Source organism: Arvicola amphibius, chromosome 10 (assembly GCF_903992535.2).
Source record: "Arvicola amphibius chromosome 10, mArvAmp1.2, whole genome shotgun sequence".
Classification (NCBI taxonomy): Eukaryota; Metazoa; Chordata; class Mammalia; order Rodentia; family Cricetidae; genus Arvicola; species Arvicola amphibius.
This window is the reverse complement of record NC_052056.1, coordinates 39,343,067-39,359,641: the sequence shown is the minus strand read 5'-3', so window position 1 is coordinate 39,359,641 and position 16,575 is coordinate 39,343,067. Positions and strand designations below refer to the sequence as shown.

The following is a 16,575-nucleotide window of genomic DNA, read 5'->3' as shown; positions in this document are numbered from 1 at the left end:
GAGTGTTGAACTTTTACCTGCCTACAGATATACTTCTGAGTTAGAACTCCAGGAAGTGGTGGGGCATTGTCACCCAGATGTCATTGGCACATGGAGGACAGGTTATGGGGCCTGCTCAGCTGAGGAGGTAGACTTGGTGCTGATGAAGACCCGCCCCCCCAACACACACACACACACACACACACACGCACGCACACACAGGTGGCTGTGGATGTGGGGCCCAGATCATCTCTTCCCTAAAGCAAATTTCTGCTTTTTCCTTGTTACAGAATGGCTTTCTTTTGGATGTGGGCCAACCTACTTCTACTTCTTCACGGTGCAGGTGAGTCATTTTTCCAAAACTTTTGGAAATGTTTTGGAAACCATTTTGGAGCTAGTGAGGACAGTGATGTAGGAAAAAAAAAAAAAACAACTAACCAACAAAAATGACCAGTCTAGAAAGGGTTTAATCTCTTAAAATCCCAGTCCTGTTATTTATTAAATGTGAAAAGCAAATATTATATTTGCTTTGCAATATGTGGCAAAATGTGTTGGAGACTATAGCATACCTTTTGCAGCCTTAATTCTATCTGTTCTAACGAGAAACCCCTCCCTCCAAATTAGATTTGTCCATTTGAAGCCAGCCATATACCAACTTGATCCCCATGTTGATTGCAAACTTCGCAAAAGAAAAGACATTCAGAACCCCTACCTTCCAGTGACTTCGCAAAGTATCAAATTTTATAGTCTCAGAATATTTGAAATCAACCATGTCCTAAAAAATACAACTCAATTTTTTAATTTCACTTTATGTACTCAAGTCTGCAACAAGGTGGGTGATGCAACAGGTGTGGATTTTGCAATTGTTAACGTGACTGAGCTAACCTGAAGCATATGACTGGAAGCTTCTAAAAGGTTACTGTGCAGGCAAGGCCTGCCATCTAACTACTCCACACAGCGACCAGACACATTACAGTCCTCAGGGACACGCAATGTCACAGGAACAGTGGTCTGATCTCTGATGGGCAGCAGCAGTTTGAAAGTATCCTTAAGCCCCAGACATAACTCAGAAGTTAGTGCAAGTCTTGGTCCACTGGGTGATATTTCTTGGCTCTTTTCACTTGATGATGGAGGTGTGAGTGTGAGTGTGTGTGTGCGTGCGTGCGTGTGTAGGTAAAGGGACAAAGGCAAAGTGAGCTGACAGTCTCTCACACTGAAAGTGCTACAAAAATGTTAAAAAGAATGCAGATGAGAATGGGGAAGATACATCTACTATTATATTTTTGAACAATACTGTCAACCTGGTAAGCTGTGCCAGGTGCTATAGCAGTGCGTTAGATACTCATATTTTTCGTATAAATTTTAAAGTGTTTTTCTACATTGTTAGCTTTTTGGTGCATTTTTTTCTTGGACTTTTTGAACTGGGGTCGCTAAAGACACAACAGCCTAGAAACAACAGTTTGAGGAAGATGAAAGACATATTTAGATAGGAGTAGGGCCTTGTGCAGACACACCAGTTAGGGGTTGGTGACTTCCATCCTCGGCCGGTCATGTCTGTCTTAGATTCCAGAGTGGGAGGCTTTTCCTTCCAAGGCCATAGACAGTACAGCTGTAGCAAGAGCTCAGAGGCTGAATCCTAGATAACAAGCCAGCGATCTATTAAAGAGGAAAATACATGTTCTTAGGAGAGAGGTTGGAGTGAGGGCAGCTACACATCTGGTCTCTTCCCTGTGTCCCTCTGGAAGATGACTGAATCATGTCACAGAAAAACAGTCACCAAATCCCAGGGTGTTTCACAACACCTGGAGCAGGTGGTGTTCTGATTATAGATACAGAAATAAACTCAGGGAGATGAATCGCCTGAAGCCACACGATTAGTAAGGGTTACTTAGCACTGGAGCTTGGATTTGTAAATCTTCAGACCAGTACTTTAGGAACTGCTATTAAAAATGTACAAACCCAGCCGGGCGGTGGTGGCGCACGCCTTTAATCCCAGCACTTGGGAGGCAGAGGCAGGCGGATCTCTGTGAGTTCGAGGCCAGCCTGGTCTACAAGAGCTAGTTCCAGGACAGGCTCTAAAGCTGCAGAGAAACCCTGTCTCGAAAAACCAAAAAAAAAAAAAAAATGTACAAACCCATCCTTCTAGACAATGCATAAGTTGTCTCTTCCTACGCTGCCCCTTCTGTCGTGCCTTTCTTTGTATTCACCCGTTTCCTCAGTAATTGATTTGCTCGTCAACTTTAGAAAGAATGATTACTCTTAGCTGAAAGAACACATCTCAAATAGAGAGCTCTGGAACCAGAGTCCTGAGATTCAGCAGTCTCCTCCCACCCACAGAGTGAACTGTGCATCCCTAAACAACCCACCTCCTGGTACTAAATAGTATCTGCTTCAATGTCGTCTGCAGATGAAGGTTAAATCCAGAAGAGAAAGGTCTTACAATATGTTTAGCATATTGTAAACACAAAATAAATGTAAGCTGATAGAGTCGGGGTTCTCCAGCATGCATGTGTACACACACACACACACACACACACACACACACACAGAGAGAGAGAGAGAGAGAGAGAGAGAGAGAGAGAGAGAGAGAGAGAGAGAGAGAGAGAGAGAGAGAGAGAGGCATGACCTGATCTGAGTCCTAGGACTGAGACCCGAAAGGAGCCCATGTCTCACTTCAGGTATGAAGGTGTGGAGAGATTGCCCAGGCATTTGAGCAGGCGTCCTGATGGCTGGTAGGGCCGTCAGCTGTTTTGTTCTATTCTGGATTCAGATAGAGTGGGAGGGTAACTGCTTTACTCAAGTTTGTCCTTTCAACTGTTAACCTAACACAAAATGGCCTTCATAAACTCCCATAGTAACATTTGACCAAGTATCTGACAGCACCGTCAGCTGCCACCAGGTCCCTGCACGCTGGGATGGGCAGACTGTGTCTCTGTCCTCTACTGGCTGGCTGGCTGGCTGCACTTGGCTTATGGCTTGGAAGCTTCCTTGCCCACTTAGTGTGATACCCAGATTTGCTCTTAGTGCTTAAGTTAGTTTTCTTCTATTTTTGTCATAGATTTTTATACCAAACAACACCCTTACCGAGGCTGCCACTCACCAATTCTTCCTCCTTTTATTCCTGGCATTTACAGCCTTCACCTGTTGCTGGTGACAGCCTCTGAGTGGGTTCTGGGGGAAATAGTTTGAAAATGTCCAGTCAGGTGACTTGTCAACCTTCAGCTCTCACATGCCAGGGGTTTACCCCATGCTAAGAATCCATGAGTTCTATATAGTCCATGGCTGTGGTCTCCACTGCCATCATGCCCCCAGTGAGAGGTATTTATGGCAGGTAGAATAGGTTAGTTTACTGAACGATTTTCACTTATAAACACCTTTCCGCCATCCCAATGTGCCTTCCTGGATTACTGAAACGCAGAGTAAAGAATGTTCTCAAGAACGTTTCAGTGTTGAGGTTCTGGGAGCGATACCTGCACTGTCAGTCAGACATGTTTACAGAAGGGCTGAGCTGGTACCTGACAGAAGAGATGGAAAGGTTATGGCGCACGGTGCCTGCAATAGTTTTCTTTTGCCAGTGTCAATCTGGCAAGCCCGGCTTGGTTTTGGAGCCAACACCCGCAGCAACACAGCTTCCGTCAGGTCAGCTCTGACAGACGCACTTTGCTGTGTCATTGTTTGCCCAGCAAGAGGCCAGGGCAGGCAGAGCACACGTGACAAGCCGCACCCTCCCTGCCCATCTTTGGGCGCACTTCTCCAGGCTTCTGGTGATTTTATAAATGACCAGTCCCCTGCAGTGGATCTCTCTGCCTCCACTGCTGTTGTCCCTTACCCAGTGCGTGCTCATTGGCTTTTTTACTGACTTCATTTCCTCTTTGACAATCCAGCATTGGCAGATGAGGTGCGTGCCCACCCGTTCACGGATGTGACCCTCGACTGCGAGTTCTCCTTTATAGAGGGCACGGAAAACCTCGAGTTCTACTGGGAGCGAGAAGACATAATAGAGGAGTATGAAGCGGGAGATCGCGAGTTTTACCGCTTCTTCACGCACTACGACTTCTTTCAAGTGTTCACAAAGGTGGTTTACCAGTTCTACGATAACGCAGAGCAACTGGAAGACCAGAATGCCTTGTATGAGGGAAGGGTCTCTGTGGACCAGAACGAGATTTCCGAGGGGATTCTGTCCCTTCTGCTGCGAAACGTGGATTTCATGGATGAAGCCGTGTACAAGTGCTGGGCTGTCACTCCTAACGGCAGAGGGGAGAATAAGGTCAAGCTGATAGTGGAAGGTAAAGAGACTTCGTGGACGAGCTTGGCTTCAAGTCTGGGATCTTCATAAGCTCTAAATTTTCTCTCTTGGGGGAAGGGACTCATTTTTTCTAGCTCAAATTACTTTATTTCTATGATAAGAATAATGGAATATTGTCGGGCTGTGGTGGCGCACGCCTTTAATCCTATCACTCGGGTTGCAGAGGCAGGCAGATCTCCGTGAGTTCAAGGCCAGTCTGGTCTACAAGAGCTAGTTGCACCAAAAACTCCAGAGAAACCCTGTCTCGAAAATCAAAAAAAAAAAAAAAAAAAAAGAATAATGGAATATCAATTTGCTTTATTTAAAACTGTTTCTCTGAACAGAAGGTATGATGTCTGTACCGGGAGGCATCATTCATTATATGAATGAACTGGGGCAGCCAAAGCAGCACTGGCTGAATCCCAAGTGTTACATATTGTAACAGCATCCCCCCCACGCACGCACGCACGCGCCTGATACGACGCTAAAGTCAGACACAATTCAGAACTGGGAATCAGGAGGCTGAGTTCGAATCGGGACGATGCTGGGCAGTCCGTCAGTTTCTGTAGGCCTCATTCTTCTCACCACAAAGCAGAGGTTTCAGGCCTGGAGAGACAGTCCCTTGGTTAAAGCACTGGTTTGATTCCTAGCAGCACCTACACGGTAGCTCACAGTCGGCTGTAACTCCAGTTCCAGGGGAGCCAACCCTCTTCTGGCCTCCATGAGCGTGTGGCATGTACACGGTACACTGAAATAAGTGTCGGTAATATATACACATAAAATAAAAAATGTAAAACCTAAAAAGTAGTTTGAAAAACATTGATTGGGTTGGGAATCCACATTCCTCCAGTGTTATACCTTATCCTCCAGTGTTTCATGGAAAACTGTTTCCTTTCTGGCAGAGCCAGGCGGCTGTGGGTCCCGCGAGGCAGCCACCCTCCAGGGTAAGAGATGGGAAGATGGCGAGAAGGGTTCTCAATTCTTTGTTGTTGTTTTGTGAGACGGAATCTTTCTATGTAGGCTGGTCTGGGCTTGCACTCACAGCAATCCTCCTGCCTCAGCCTTCCTTCTGAGTGGTGGTAATTACAGGTTCATGCCACTTCCCGGCTTTATTACTTATCTTCTGGGATTCCCCCATCTAAGGACTAAGTAGGCCCGGCCTTGCTTAGCTTCTGAGATCAGATGAGATTGAGTTCGTTCAGAGTGGTGTGGTTATGGACTCTGAGGTCAGTGGACAATCTGGAGGGAACCCACCCAATAAGGGAAGATCCTCCCAATAAAGACAGCAGCAGTAGGGGCCTAGGTGGCAAGAGAAATCTCATATTCTCCTTTTCTCTCACAATGCTTGGGCCAAAATTTTAGCTACGGTGAACCTAGGAACATATTGTCTCCATAGGGTTCGTATAAACCCTGAAGGCTTTGGCCTCCTGGGACAAAACAAAAAAGGAACTGTTTTGTTATTTTTTCCCAACCAGATTCTGAAATGCCGCAGGTGAAGTTTGACAAGATTGATGATGAAGATGTGGTTACGTGCACATCTAAGGGCTGGTACCTCACACCCAACGTGACCTGGTTAGACCGGGGAGAAAGGGACCTTAGCAACCACAGTACGGTGGAGGTCCTGGAGGAGCAGATGAACGGCTTGTACAGAGTGTACTCTGTCCTCAAATACCCAGTCAAGTTAAACGAAAAATATGTCTGCCATATCACGGAGACGAATGAAAACAACAGACCCATCAGATCCATCCGGCGGTACCCAAGTAAGTGCAGCTCTGAGGGGAAGCGTGAGAGCAGGCTCGGCTCGCCACACAGAAGCCACCACTTGTTAATATTTACCAAATGCCAAATGTGGCGGCCACTTCTGAGCACTTTGGGGATTTAAGAAGCGCCAGGAGCACGAGCTTGTAGCCTGAGGTCAGAAATGGTGGTGATGTGGAGTCTCCCTGGGTTGGAAAAAAGACTGTGCTTGGGGGAAAGGAATGACAGCTCTCACCAGACAGAGGTGACTCTTCCTCCTGGTGAGTCTTCTGTTCTTCCGCTTCAGCTTCCTGGTGTGACAGGCTGAGTAGTCATAGCAGCATCTGCGGGCCACTTACCACGTGCCTGGATCTTTACATATGTGTTGTGTGTGTATATGCGTCTGTGTGTACACATGTGTGCTTGGGTGCAAATGCATGTGTGCAAGGATGGAGGTCGGAGGCCGCTGTTAGTGTTCTTCCACTGTTAGTGTTAGTGGTCTTCCGCTGTTAGTGTTCCTGTTCTTCCACTGGTAGTGTCCTTCCGCTGTTGTTAGTGTTCCTCCGCTGGTAGTGTTCTTCCCCAGTTACGTCTCTTTATTTTTCGAGATAGGCTTTTCTCACTGAACCTGGAGGTCACTGATCCAGCTACACCAGCTAGGCAGGGAGCCCCAAGAATCCTCCTGGCTCTGCTCCCCCAGGGATGGGATCACACGTGGGCAGTGCTGCACCCCGTTTTTATTTGGACGCCAGAGACCCATACTCAGGCCTTCACGCTCATGTAGCCATCTCCCCAGCCCACATCTGCTGTGTTTAAGACCTTAACTCAGCCCTGAAACATAATTGCTATTACTGTCCCTTTCTGTATGAGGAAATAAGAACTTTAAATAATTTGACCAATATCTTGACTAATGAACACAAATTTTAAATTTTCTGCCAACCAATTATGTCATCTATGTCAAATATTCTATATCTAAAATATATTAATATTATTTATCAAATTTAACTAGATCCCCCTACATTTTATCTGATAAAATATAGCTGTAGGAACATCTAGTACGAGAAGGGAAAGTTGAAGCTCAGTGATGGTAGCGTGGGAGCATCCACCCCTCTGGAAGAAGGCAAAGGAAGCATTAGAAAGCTCTGCCTGGTTGAGGATGCAGGCGGGTGCCCCAGGCCAGCAACAGGGAACTCAAGGACGGTTTCTTGGGTCCCATTGTGGGAAAGTAAATCCTGGGGAGACTCAGTACTGATATTTGATATGACCTCCAGATGATCCTGACCCACACTCAAGTCCAAGACACACTGGTGTCGAATGTAAGCTGTAGCCGGTAATAACGACGCCCAGGGCACCTCTGTCCTTTCCATGCATGAGGGGGACAGGGTGCAGTCTCCTCAGAGCTGTGTCTGCACGGGGAGGAAGGCAGAGCTCCCATGACCTTCCCTCAGTCTAGCAAAACAGGAAGAAACCACACAGACTCATGCATTTACATTTCCCACATGAGTTGGCCTTTCCTTCAGAGGGAGAAAGGGGGGAGGGGCTCACTTTATCTGCCAGACTCCTAAGTCTTTCCCACACATTCAGATGAACTTGGTATCTGTGAACCTTAGAGTGGGCCTCGGACTTCCTTCTGAGAACACCAGGATACATTATTAATGGCTTGACTTCAAAAGAAACACTGTTGTTTCTATCCTCGTAGATTTCAGCACCCTTCAAATGCCCTAGAACTATCTAAAAAGCCCTCATATTTTGCTTCTCTCTCTATCCTCTCATCTGTTTATTTATATGAGACCCTTGAGATCTGACATCTGCCTGTTTTTCCAGCTCTGTAGCCTCGGTGTCTCCTGACACAGCCGTTGCTCATGGCTCTGGCCTTACCAAGTCCTGTGGCTTTCAGACTGTTTTTTTTTTCCACAGTGCCAAGCCTTTGTGAAGACTCTGCCTCCCTCAGAATACCTTTCTTCTCTTGATCTGCACCTCAAACTCCTGCCCATTTCCCAAGACTTGGCTCACATTCGGAGTCCTTCTCTTACGCTCATTTCTATTTGTTCAATATTTGGCTCATTTGCACATCAAATATTTGTGGTCTCCAACTCTGTGCCATATCCTCTTTGTAGGTGCTAGATGCATCCCAGTGAATATAATGAATTCTTATACGCTTGAAATGTTTATACTGTTCGTGGGAAAGAAATACATAGTAAACAGATCATGAAAATGTGTTGTATGTCACCATATGAACCCGTTTACATGAAATTCAGTAACGGGCTGGGGGATGGGAAAAATCATCTATACTGTGTGAAGGAAGTCAGAATGCATCCCTTGGAGTGCAGATGTAAAGAGACTAGAACATGAGGAGATTTCTAGGGTACAGATATTATTCCCGTTATGGGTGTGGGTGCTGGTTATATGGTAGTATTCAGTTTGCAAGAGGTTTGCATGGTGCTGGACACTTACTTTTCTGTATGTATTTTTCAACATAAAGGAAAACATGTATTATATCATATGGTGACTGGTCCCATTACGGAACACAACACACTGGAGGCTGATCAGAAAGAAGGGAGTAGGGAGGGAGAGCCGTGATGTCAGACTGTCCATAGACAGCCTCACTTCCATGTGAAGTTCCAACAAAGACTTGAACAGAGATGTGGAAGCCAGGCCCAGAGGTCAGCAGGAATGTTGGCAGCACGGAGGCTGGCCAGGGGCTGGAATGGAAAGAACTAGTGACAGAATGTGGAGAGAGAGAGATGAGAGATGTAGGAGAGGAGAAAGATGAGAGGCAGCCGCTAGCACTGCGCAGTTTCTAGTAGAGCCTTCCCGAGGATTTGTCTCAGTTGCGCAGCCACTGGTGGCTTTTGAGCAGAGGAGGGAAATGATCTGACTCGGGCTTTATAAAGCTCTTGCCTGCCACTCTTGAGGGTGGTACAGGGTGGCCAGGTGGATTGTTGTGATAATCCAGGCAAGAGAAGATGGTGTCAGGACCCCATGGTAGGAGTGGGAGTAACAAAAAGAGGCTGGATCGTGTTTACATTTCTGAAGGCAGAGCAACGGTGGTTTGTTGAAACAGTAAGTGAAGGGTGTGAGGAAAAGAGAGGAGCCCATGATCACTAAGATTTCTCTCAGCTAGAGGTGTCGTCCCGAGTAACTTATCCCTAAATGAATTCACAGAACCCGGATTCCGGTGCAAATTACATGAAGGTCCTTAATATACAAACTCGAGTTTGGACCACACCCTTCCAGAGCACCCCAGTATGGTGGGTGCAGAAGGTGTGGAGGCAAGCCTGGGGAGGGGAGAACTTCTAAAGGGGAAACACTGCAATCAGGGGAGTTCATGTCCTGTTGTTTGTGGATTGGGTAAGGAGAGCATAGGGTCAAGTACTTTCTGAAGCTATTGGTCAATTTTTAGGCGTGAAAACCTTAACAAAGAGCCGTTAATATCTGACAAGGAATCTTCAAGGACAGGATGCCTCCTAGGAACATCTGGACCTTGTTAAATTTTATGGCAGTGCTCCCTAGATCCTTAATCAACTACTTTTAGAATATCCATTCAAATTCTGCTATTGTGGCACATTTCTGGAGCTGAGATCAGCACCCCCCCACACCCCATTATATGACTTAAGATGAAGCCCCTTCTTTAAAATGGAGTTTGCAAAGTCAGGGCCTCACAGAGCGTGAATGGGTAGTTTCATATTTGTCTAGGTTTCATTAGGGGCATCTTTAGAGAAACCCACGTGAGCCACTGGAGGGGGAGGGGGAGTACATAGTCATTTCTTCAATTAAGAAAAAGAGACAGACTCAGAAGCAAAGCCCGGGAACTGGGAACTACAGGTGGGATTTGAAATTCTGAGGCTAGATGTGCTCACCATGGAAGTAGAATGCAAAAATGTAGAAACAAACAAACAAGACAAGTTTGGGTACTGGAGCTTGGGCCCCTCTCCCCTGCCCTTCCTGACGTCCTGGGGGTGAGGGAGATGTAGGAACGCAGTAAAGGAGAAGGGGTGAAACAAATGGAAAACCGAGAGGACGGCGTAACTTGAAAACCAGGAAAAAGCTTTCGGAGAGAAAGGAATGTTCAACTATGCAGAATATTACTGAGGAATCAAAAACAATGAAGATGGAAAAAAGATTGCTTGAGAGAGAAGTTGAGCAGGAATCAATTCATAAGCTGAGGGCAAAGCTAGGCATGCCGGGGTTGAGAAAGACTAAGACAACTGTCTAGAAGAGACAACTAAAGGAATAGGACAGGTTTTTTTTTTGTTTGTTGTTTGCTTGTTTGTTTGTTTGTTTTGTAGCACTAAAAACATTTTGGAAGTTCTTGATCATTAAATTGAAACAAGGACACTGGGAACTACTGCGTGTTTTCCTTCGGTCTCAGTTATCTGAGTGTAGGCACACAATGGTATTAGAGTTTTTTTCATGCTGCCCAACAGATGGAGACAGAAGGGTGTGGCATGGTAGCATGTCAGCCGTGGAGTTTTAGATGCACTGGAAAGGTGAAGGGTGGAAGGGAGGAAAGGACGAGAAAAGGTGGTAAGAGGGTGTGGTTGTGTCTCCGTGGAAGCACACGTGCCTAGCGTTCATGCAGCCCTGGGTTCTACCCCTAATATTTCCCCAGAAGCTGTAGCGTCATTAGATTCTAGGTCCTGCTGGCATTAAAAAAAAATATTTATGTTGGGGGACTTGAGAAGGTGAATTGGAAAGACAGAGGCAATGGTTAAAGAGTAGGAATCTTGCCAGGCAGTAGTGGCGCACACCTTTAATCCCAGCAATCGGGAGGCAGAGGCAGGAGGATCTCTGTGAGTTTGAGGCCAGCCTGGGCTACAGAATGAGTACCAGGACAGTCAGGACTGTTACCCAGAGAAACCCTGTCTCTTAAAACAAAAAAACAAAAAAAGAAAAAAGAAAAAAGTAGTAAGAGTTTTGAAATTGAGAAAGGGGAGAAGTTATAGTTATTGCTAATATCATCATCTAAGTAATAGCCATGGGGATGATGACTAAAACAAGATGTAGGCGAGAATCGTACAAGAGAGGAGGGCAAGGCTCAAACGGATGGAGTACACATGGGATAATGGCATTGACACCAGGAAGTAAGAGATAGAAAGCTTGAGAGAGTAGCAGCTAAGTCAGAGTGGCGAGAATTGAAGAGGGACAGCAGGAGGGTGTGGCACGGGAGGGCAGTGGGCAGTAAAGTGAATGAGACTTAGGTCTAAGCCAGAAGTTTGTAGAGAGCCAGGCAGGGGAACGTTGCAGTCTGCAATCTTTCCTTGTCTGGGCTGATTTTCTCCCCAGGGCGTCCTGGAATGTGATGTGAGTTGCTGACCTATGATGTCAGCTTCCTCTCCGTGTGGCCCCAGTCCCACACAGCTAACAGACAAGGGAGGGCTGCCTGAGGCTCTGGGACTGTGCTGCTCTTTTATCTTTTTATCTCTGAAAGTTGGTAGGAAATACTATTTTTCCCTGTCCTGTTTCCTTTAATCTCCTCTAATTGTTCTCCAAAAAAAATTGTTGAGTGAATGAATGAATGAATGAATGAACTAGTAAAACCAAATTTCATCTTATAAATGGACAGCAATTTAGAAAACACCCAGAGTATTTTAGAGCCCCTTAGAGGATTACTTTCTTAGAGGGAACAAAGAATTCATTGCTCATAGCTCTTTCTTCTTCTGTGGCTCTAAACATTGCATTGATGCTGACCTGCTTCTAATACAAAACTAACTTTTATATTATTTTTTCCTTCCACTCCCATGTTCTTGTCTTTCAGAGAAAAGGTTCGGTGAATATGACTATTAAGAGATCTGAATGCTCTCTGCCTGAGAACCTGCTGTGCCTTCAGTCAGCGGAGTTCCTGCTTTCTCCTGTGATGGATGTTCTTTTTGTCCTGGACACTTACTGACCATAAACTCAAATCAAGAAACAAGGAGCCAGTCAGTCCAGAGTGTTACAGATTAACAGAGTCTTGCTTCTGCATCTGTTTCTCTCTTTTGTTTAGAAGATTTGTTCCATTTAGTCTCATTCTCCGAACATGTTAAATTCTGAGTAAAGATCAAGTCTTTAGTGCAACACAAATGAGATTAAAATCCTGGTGGACTGAGATTAAAATTCATGTGTCAGTTTCACTGGGGTGTGCGTGGGTACTGAATGACTCGGTGAACTCAGAGCAGAGGGAATATGTTTCCTTTACATCAGGCTGGTTTCCTTTTGGTAATGGTGTTATTTGGGTACTTGGCCAACCAAGAAGAGCCTAAGAGTACCTTCCCCCAAATTATCATGAATGTGTTTGCTAAAGTTCTTTTATGCGTTATTGGACAAAGGCTGTAGAAATATGACATTAGGTGAGGCTAACTCTTCTGAACTTTTCTGTTTGTCCAGTGGTTTTTTTTATCTTCTTCTTCATATATATATATATATATATATATATATATATATATATATTTCTAAATCTCTCACATCTCTATGCTTTTTGTAAAAATAGATTAATGGTCTAATATTTGTGTTTTTCCCAAATTCATTCTTTAAAATATTTACACCAAAAGTAGTTGTAATAAGAAGTAGAGTCCCCTGAGAAGCTGGATCATTAAGGCAAAGCAAATACGATGAAATCCGTATTGCTGTGTGCCTTAGTTAGGGTGTCTATGACTGCAATGAAAAACACTCTGACCGAAAAACAAGTTGGGAAGAAAAGGGTTTATTTGGCTTACACTTCCATATTGCTGTTCATTATTGAAAAAAGTCAGGACAGGAACTCAAACAGGGCAGGAACCTAGAGGCAGGAACTGATTCAGAGGCCATGGAGGGGTGCTGCTTACTGATCTGCTTCACATGGCTTGCTTAGTCTGCTTTTCTACAGAACCCAGGACCCCCAGTTCAGGGGTGGCCCCACCCATGATGGCTGGGTCCTCCCCATGAATGTCTAATTAAGAAAAAGCCTTACAGATCGATCTTATCGAGGCATGTATTCAACTGAGTGTTGTTGAATAGACTATTTCTTTAACTATGTAAAGATGAGTTTCATTTGTTTATGTTGTGGAATATTACTTTAACTATGTAGAGATGAGTTGCATTTGTTTTCCCTTGTCTGCCTAAGGCACCTGATTGGCCTAATAAAAAGCTAACAGCCAATAGCTAGGAAGTAGAGGGTTAGGTGGGGATGGCAGATGGAGAGAAAAAGTAGTAAGAGGAAATTAGGTTGGGAGGAGAGAGAGAGAGAGAGAGAGAGAGAGAGAGAGAGAGAGAGAGAGAGAGAGAGAGAGAGACAGACACAGACACAGACACAGACACAGACACAGACACAGACACAGACACAGACACAGAGAGACACAGAATGCAAGAGAGACCTGGGGCCAGCCAGCCAGGCAGGTGTCAGCCACAAAAGAAGCAGGACATACAGAATGAAAAAAAGGTAAAAAGCCCAAGGCAAAACATAGATGAAGAGAAAGAGGTTAAATTAAGTTGTAAGAGCTAGTGGGACAAGCATAAGGCCGAGAATTCATAATTAATAATAAGTCTCCACATCATGATTTAGGAGCTGATTGGTGGCCAAAAGAAAGCCTACTTCACTGAGGCTTTTTCTCTCTGATTACTCTAACTTGTGGTACGATGATACAAAACCAGTTGGTACGGTGTGAGAGAGGCCCCTTGTCTCTTCTACCGTGTGAGAACAGATGACAGGTGCCATTTATGACCCACAAAGGGAGTTCTCGGCAGACACTGGGTCTGTCAGTACCTTATTCTTGGGCTTTCCACTTTGCAGAAAGATAACAAGCCATCTTGGTGATGATATTTTGTTATTGCCGCACATGGGAACTCAGGCACTTGTTTCTTCCTGGGGGCCTGGGTGTGACAATGTCTTTCCTGGTGTTTGAGCTCAGAGGACTCAAGCTTAGGTGACAGACAGAGAAGAAATTGGTAAGGAGGCATTAAAGGAAAAAAAATTTTTCAGGAAACAAAATTTTTAATTGGATCAAAACCTTAATTTTGTGAGTTAGATGATTCAGATAATAAAATAATTTTATTCCTGGCCATAGAGCTATTCCTGCTTCTGAAATTTCCACATAGGATGTCTCAGGAAGGGGACAGTCCAGGGAGACAGGCCTGTGAATTGTACAGAAATGATAGCTATATTCTTTTAGAAAGGGTTACCTTATTCTTCTATAATATTTATTTATTTGTTTGTATGTATGTCTGTGTGAGTTATGTCAGCAGCTACCTGCGGGTGCCCACAGACACCAGAGGCCATTGAGTCCCCAAAACTGGATGTAAAAGAAATTGTGAGCTACCTGATCCGGGCACTGGGAACCAAACCCTGGTCCTCTGCCGGAGCTTAAGTGCTCTTAACCACTGAGCCATCCCTCCACCCTTGCTATTTACATTCTTAAGGTAAGCTGTGTGCTAAATGTTGCTTCCACCTATGGGAAAAACAAGCTGGAGGTGGACCACTAGGTGGTCTGGCCTGAATCAAAGTGAGAGCCAGTGCAGATGTCATTAGAACCATGATAGAGAGGGGACACATGCGTTAATTCTGTGAGTTCAGAAGTTACATCATAGGGAGCGCTAACAGGAAGTGACTATTTCATGTCGACCCAACGATCTTAAAATAAACAAACAAACAAACAAACAAATAAATAAATGGTACAGAATGGGTGTGAGAGGCGTGCGGATTTTTATTTATTTTTTATTTTTTTGGTTTTTCGAGACAGGGTTTCCCTGTAGTTTCTAGTGCCTGTCCTGGAACTAGCTCTTGTAGACCAGGCTGGCCTCGAACTCAGAGATCCGCCTGCCTCTGCCTCCCGAGTGCTGGGATTAAAGGCGTGCGCCACCACCGCCCGGCGAGGCGTGCGGATTTAATTCCTGTCTCCGTTCCTTTCTAGTTCTGTAGTCTTGGATGCATCCCTAAGTTTATGCTTTCCTGTTCCTTATCTGTGAGACATCTCAGGCACAGGGCCAGTCTGAGAATCGAGGCAATATACGAGATGAAGATATTCGGTAATCGTAATACTTGACACAACGTTTCCTGGGTGCCCGAAGCTTTAGAATTAACACACATTGGCTGATTTAATTTTTATAAATAAATAAATAGATAAATAAATAAGTAAATAGATAAATACTATTATTATGCCCCTTTAGAGTAGAAATGGAGGCACAGGAAGTTGAAAGAGCTCCCAGAAGCCTAAGATGTAGGAGGAGCAGGGGAACCCAGTGGAAGAGGGGGTGGAAGGATCGTAGGAGCCAGAGGAGTTGAGGACACTGGGAGAACATGGCCCACAGAATCAACCAAGCAGGGCTCATAGGGGCCCACAGAGACTAAAGTGGCAATCACAGGGCCTGCATGAGGCGGTGCTAGGTCCTCTGCATATGTTATGTTGTGCAGCTTGGTGTTTTCACGGGACTCCTAACAGTGGGACTAGGAACATCTCTGATTCTTTCGGCTGCTCTTGGATCCTTTTCCTCCTATGGAGTTGCCTCATCCAACCCTGATATGAGGGTTTGCACCTGGTCTTATTGTAACTTATTACGTCGTGTTCAGTTGATATCCCTGAGAGGCCCATTCTTTTCTGAATTCAAAAGAAAATGAATCTTGAAAAAAAAGAAGAATGGGTAAATGGGGGCTAGTGAGATGGCTCACAAGATCTTGTCATGGAAGCCTGGAAGCCCGAGTTCATCCTCAGAACCCACCGAAAGGAGGAAGAGAACAGAACCTACTAATGTTGTCTTCTGACCTCTACACATACGCTATGGCATGAATGCTCACACGTACATATATCATGCACACATATGCTAATAACATTAGTAGTAATTATTATTATTTCATTAAAAGAATGATTAAAGAAAACTCGTTACTTTGTTTACTAGCTTATGAAAAACAGATGCCAGCGGTAGCTCAGCAGGTCATGGCACCTGCTGCCAAACCTAACAGCCTGAGTTTGGTCCCCAGAGCCCATGTGATGGGACAGAAAAATGGACTTTCACAAGTTGTCTCCTTAACACCACATGTACGCTGTGTGGCATGGCTCTCCACCACACGTACGCCAAAAATTAAATAAAATAAAAAGATACTTAAACAGTACAAACCAATCATTCCAATGGAATACATCAGGAGTTATAAGAAGAGACAGAAAGGGAAGGAAAGGCATTTGCGAAAGATTGAGAATATAGGGAAAAAAAACCCATTATCTCAACACTTTGGAGGCTGAAGCAGGAGAATTGTGAGGCTGCATTCAGCTTGGGCTGCAGGGTAAGACTGACTCTCTCTCTCTCTCTCTCTCTCTCTCTCTCTCTCACACACACACACACACACACACACACACACTAAAGTAACTGCTTGTCAGCTCTGGATCTGGATCTCGGGAAGGAATTAGAGCAGTGTTGTCTTGGCTTCTTTGAAAAGGAGAAATTCTGATAGTTTGTGTATTTAAAACAAGATCAAGAACTAGAAAGCGAAAGTCCCTTTTCTCCTGTAGGCAAAATGGTCTTCTCCACAGACTTCATTCTCTTGACAGTGTGTACGCATTTCTGGATCAGATGAGGCCTTTGAGCTTCACTCTCTCTCTCTTGCCATTCTTATCTGTCCTGGCAATGCG

The 16,575-nt window shown here is 44.9% G+C and overlaps 1 protein-coding gene across 1 annotated transcript; it reads left to right on the top strand.

Moving 5' to 3' along the window:
• The first annotated feature begins 270 nt into the window (after positions 1-270).
• LOC119825602 (V-set domain-containing T-cell activation inhibitor 1-like) lies at positions 271-12,038 on the top strand. Its single transcript, XM_038346585.1, has 4 exons — positions 271-322; positions 3,864-4,265; positions 5,740-6,024; positions 11,760-12,038. The coding sequence occupies exons 1-4, from the start codon at positions 271-273 to the stop codon at positions 11,786-11,788; spliced, it is 768 nt and encodes a 255-aa protein (XP_038202513.1). The 3' UTR covers positions 11,789-12,038.
• Positions 12,039-16,575: the final 4,537 nt, after the last annotated feature.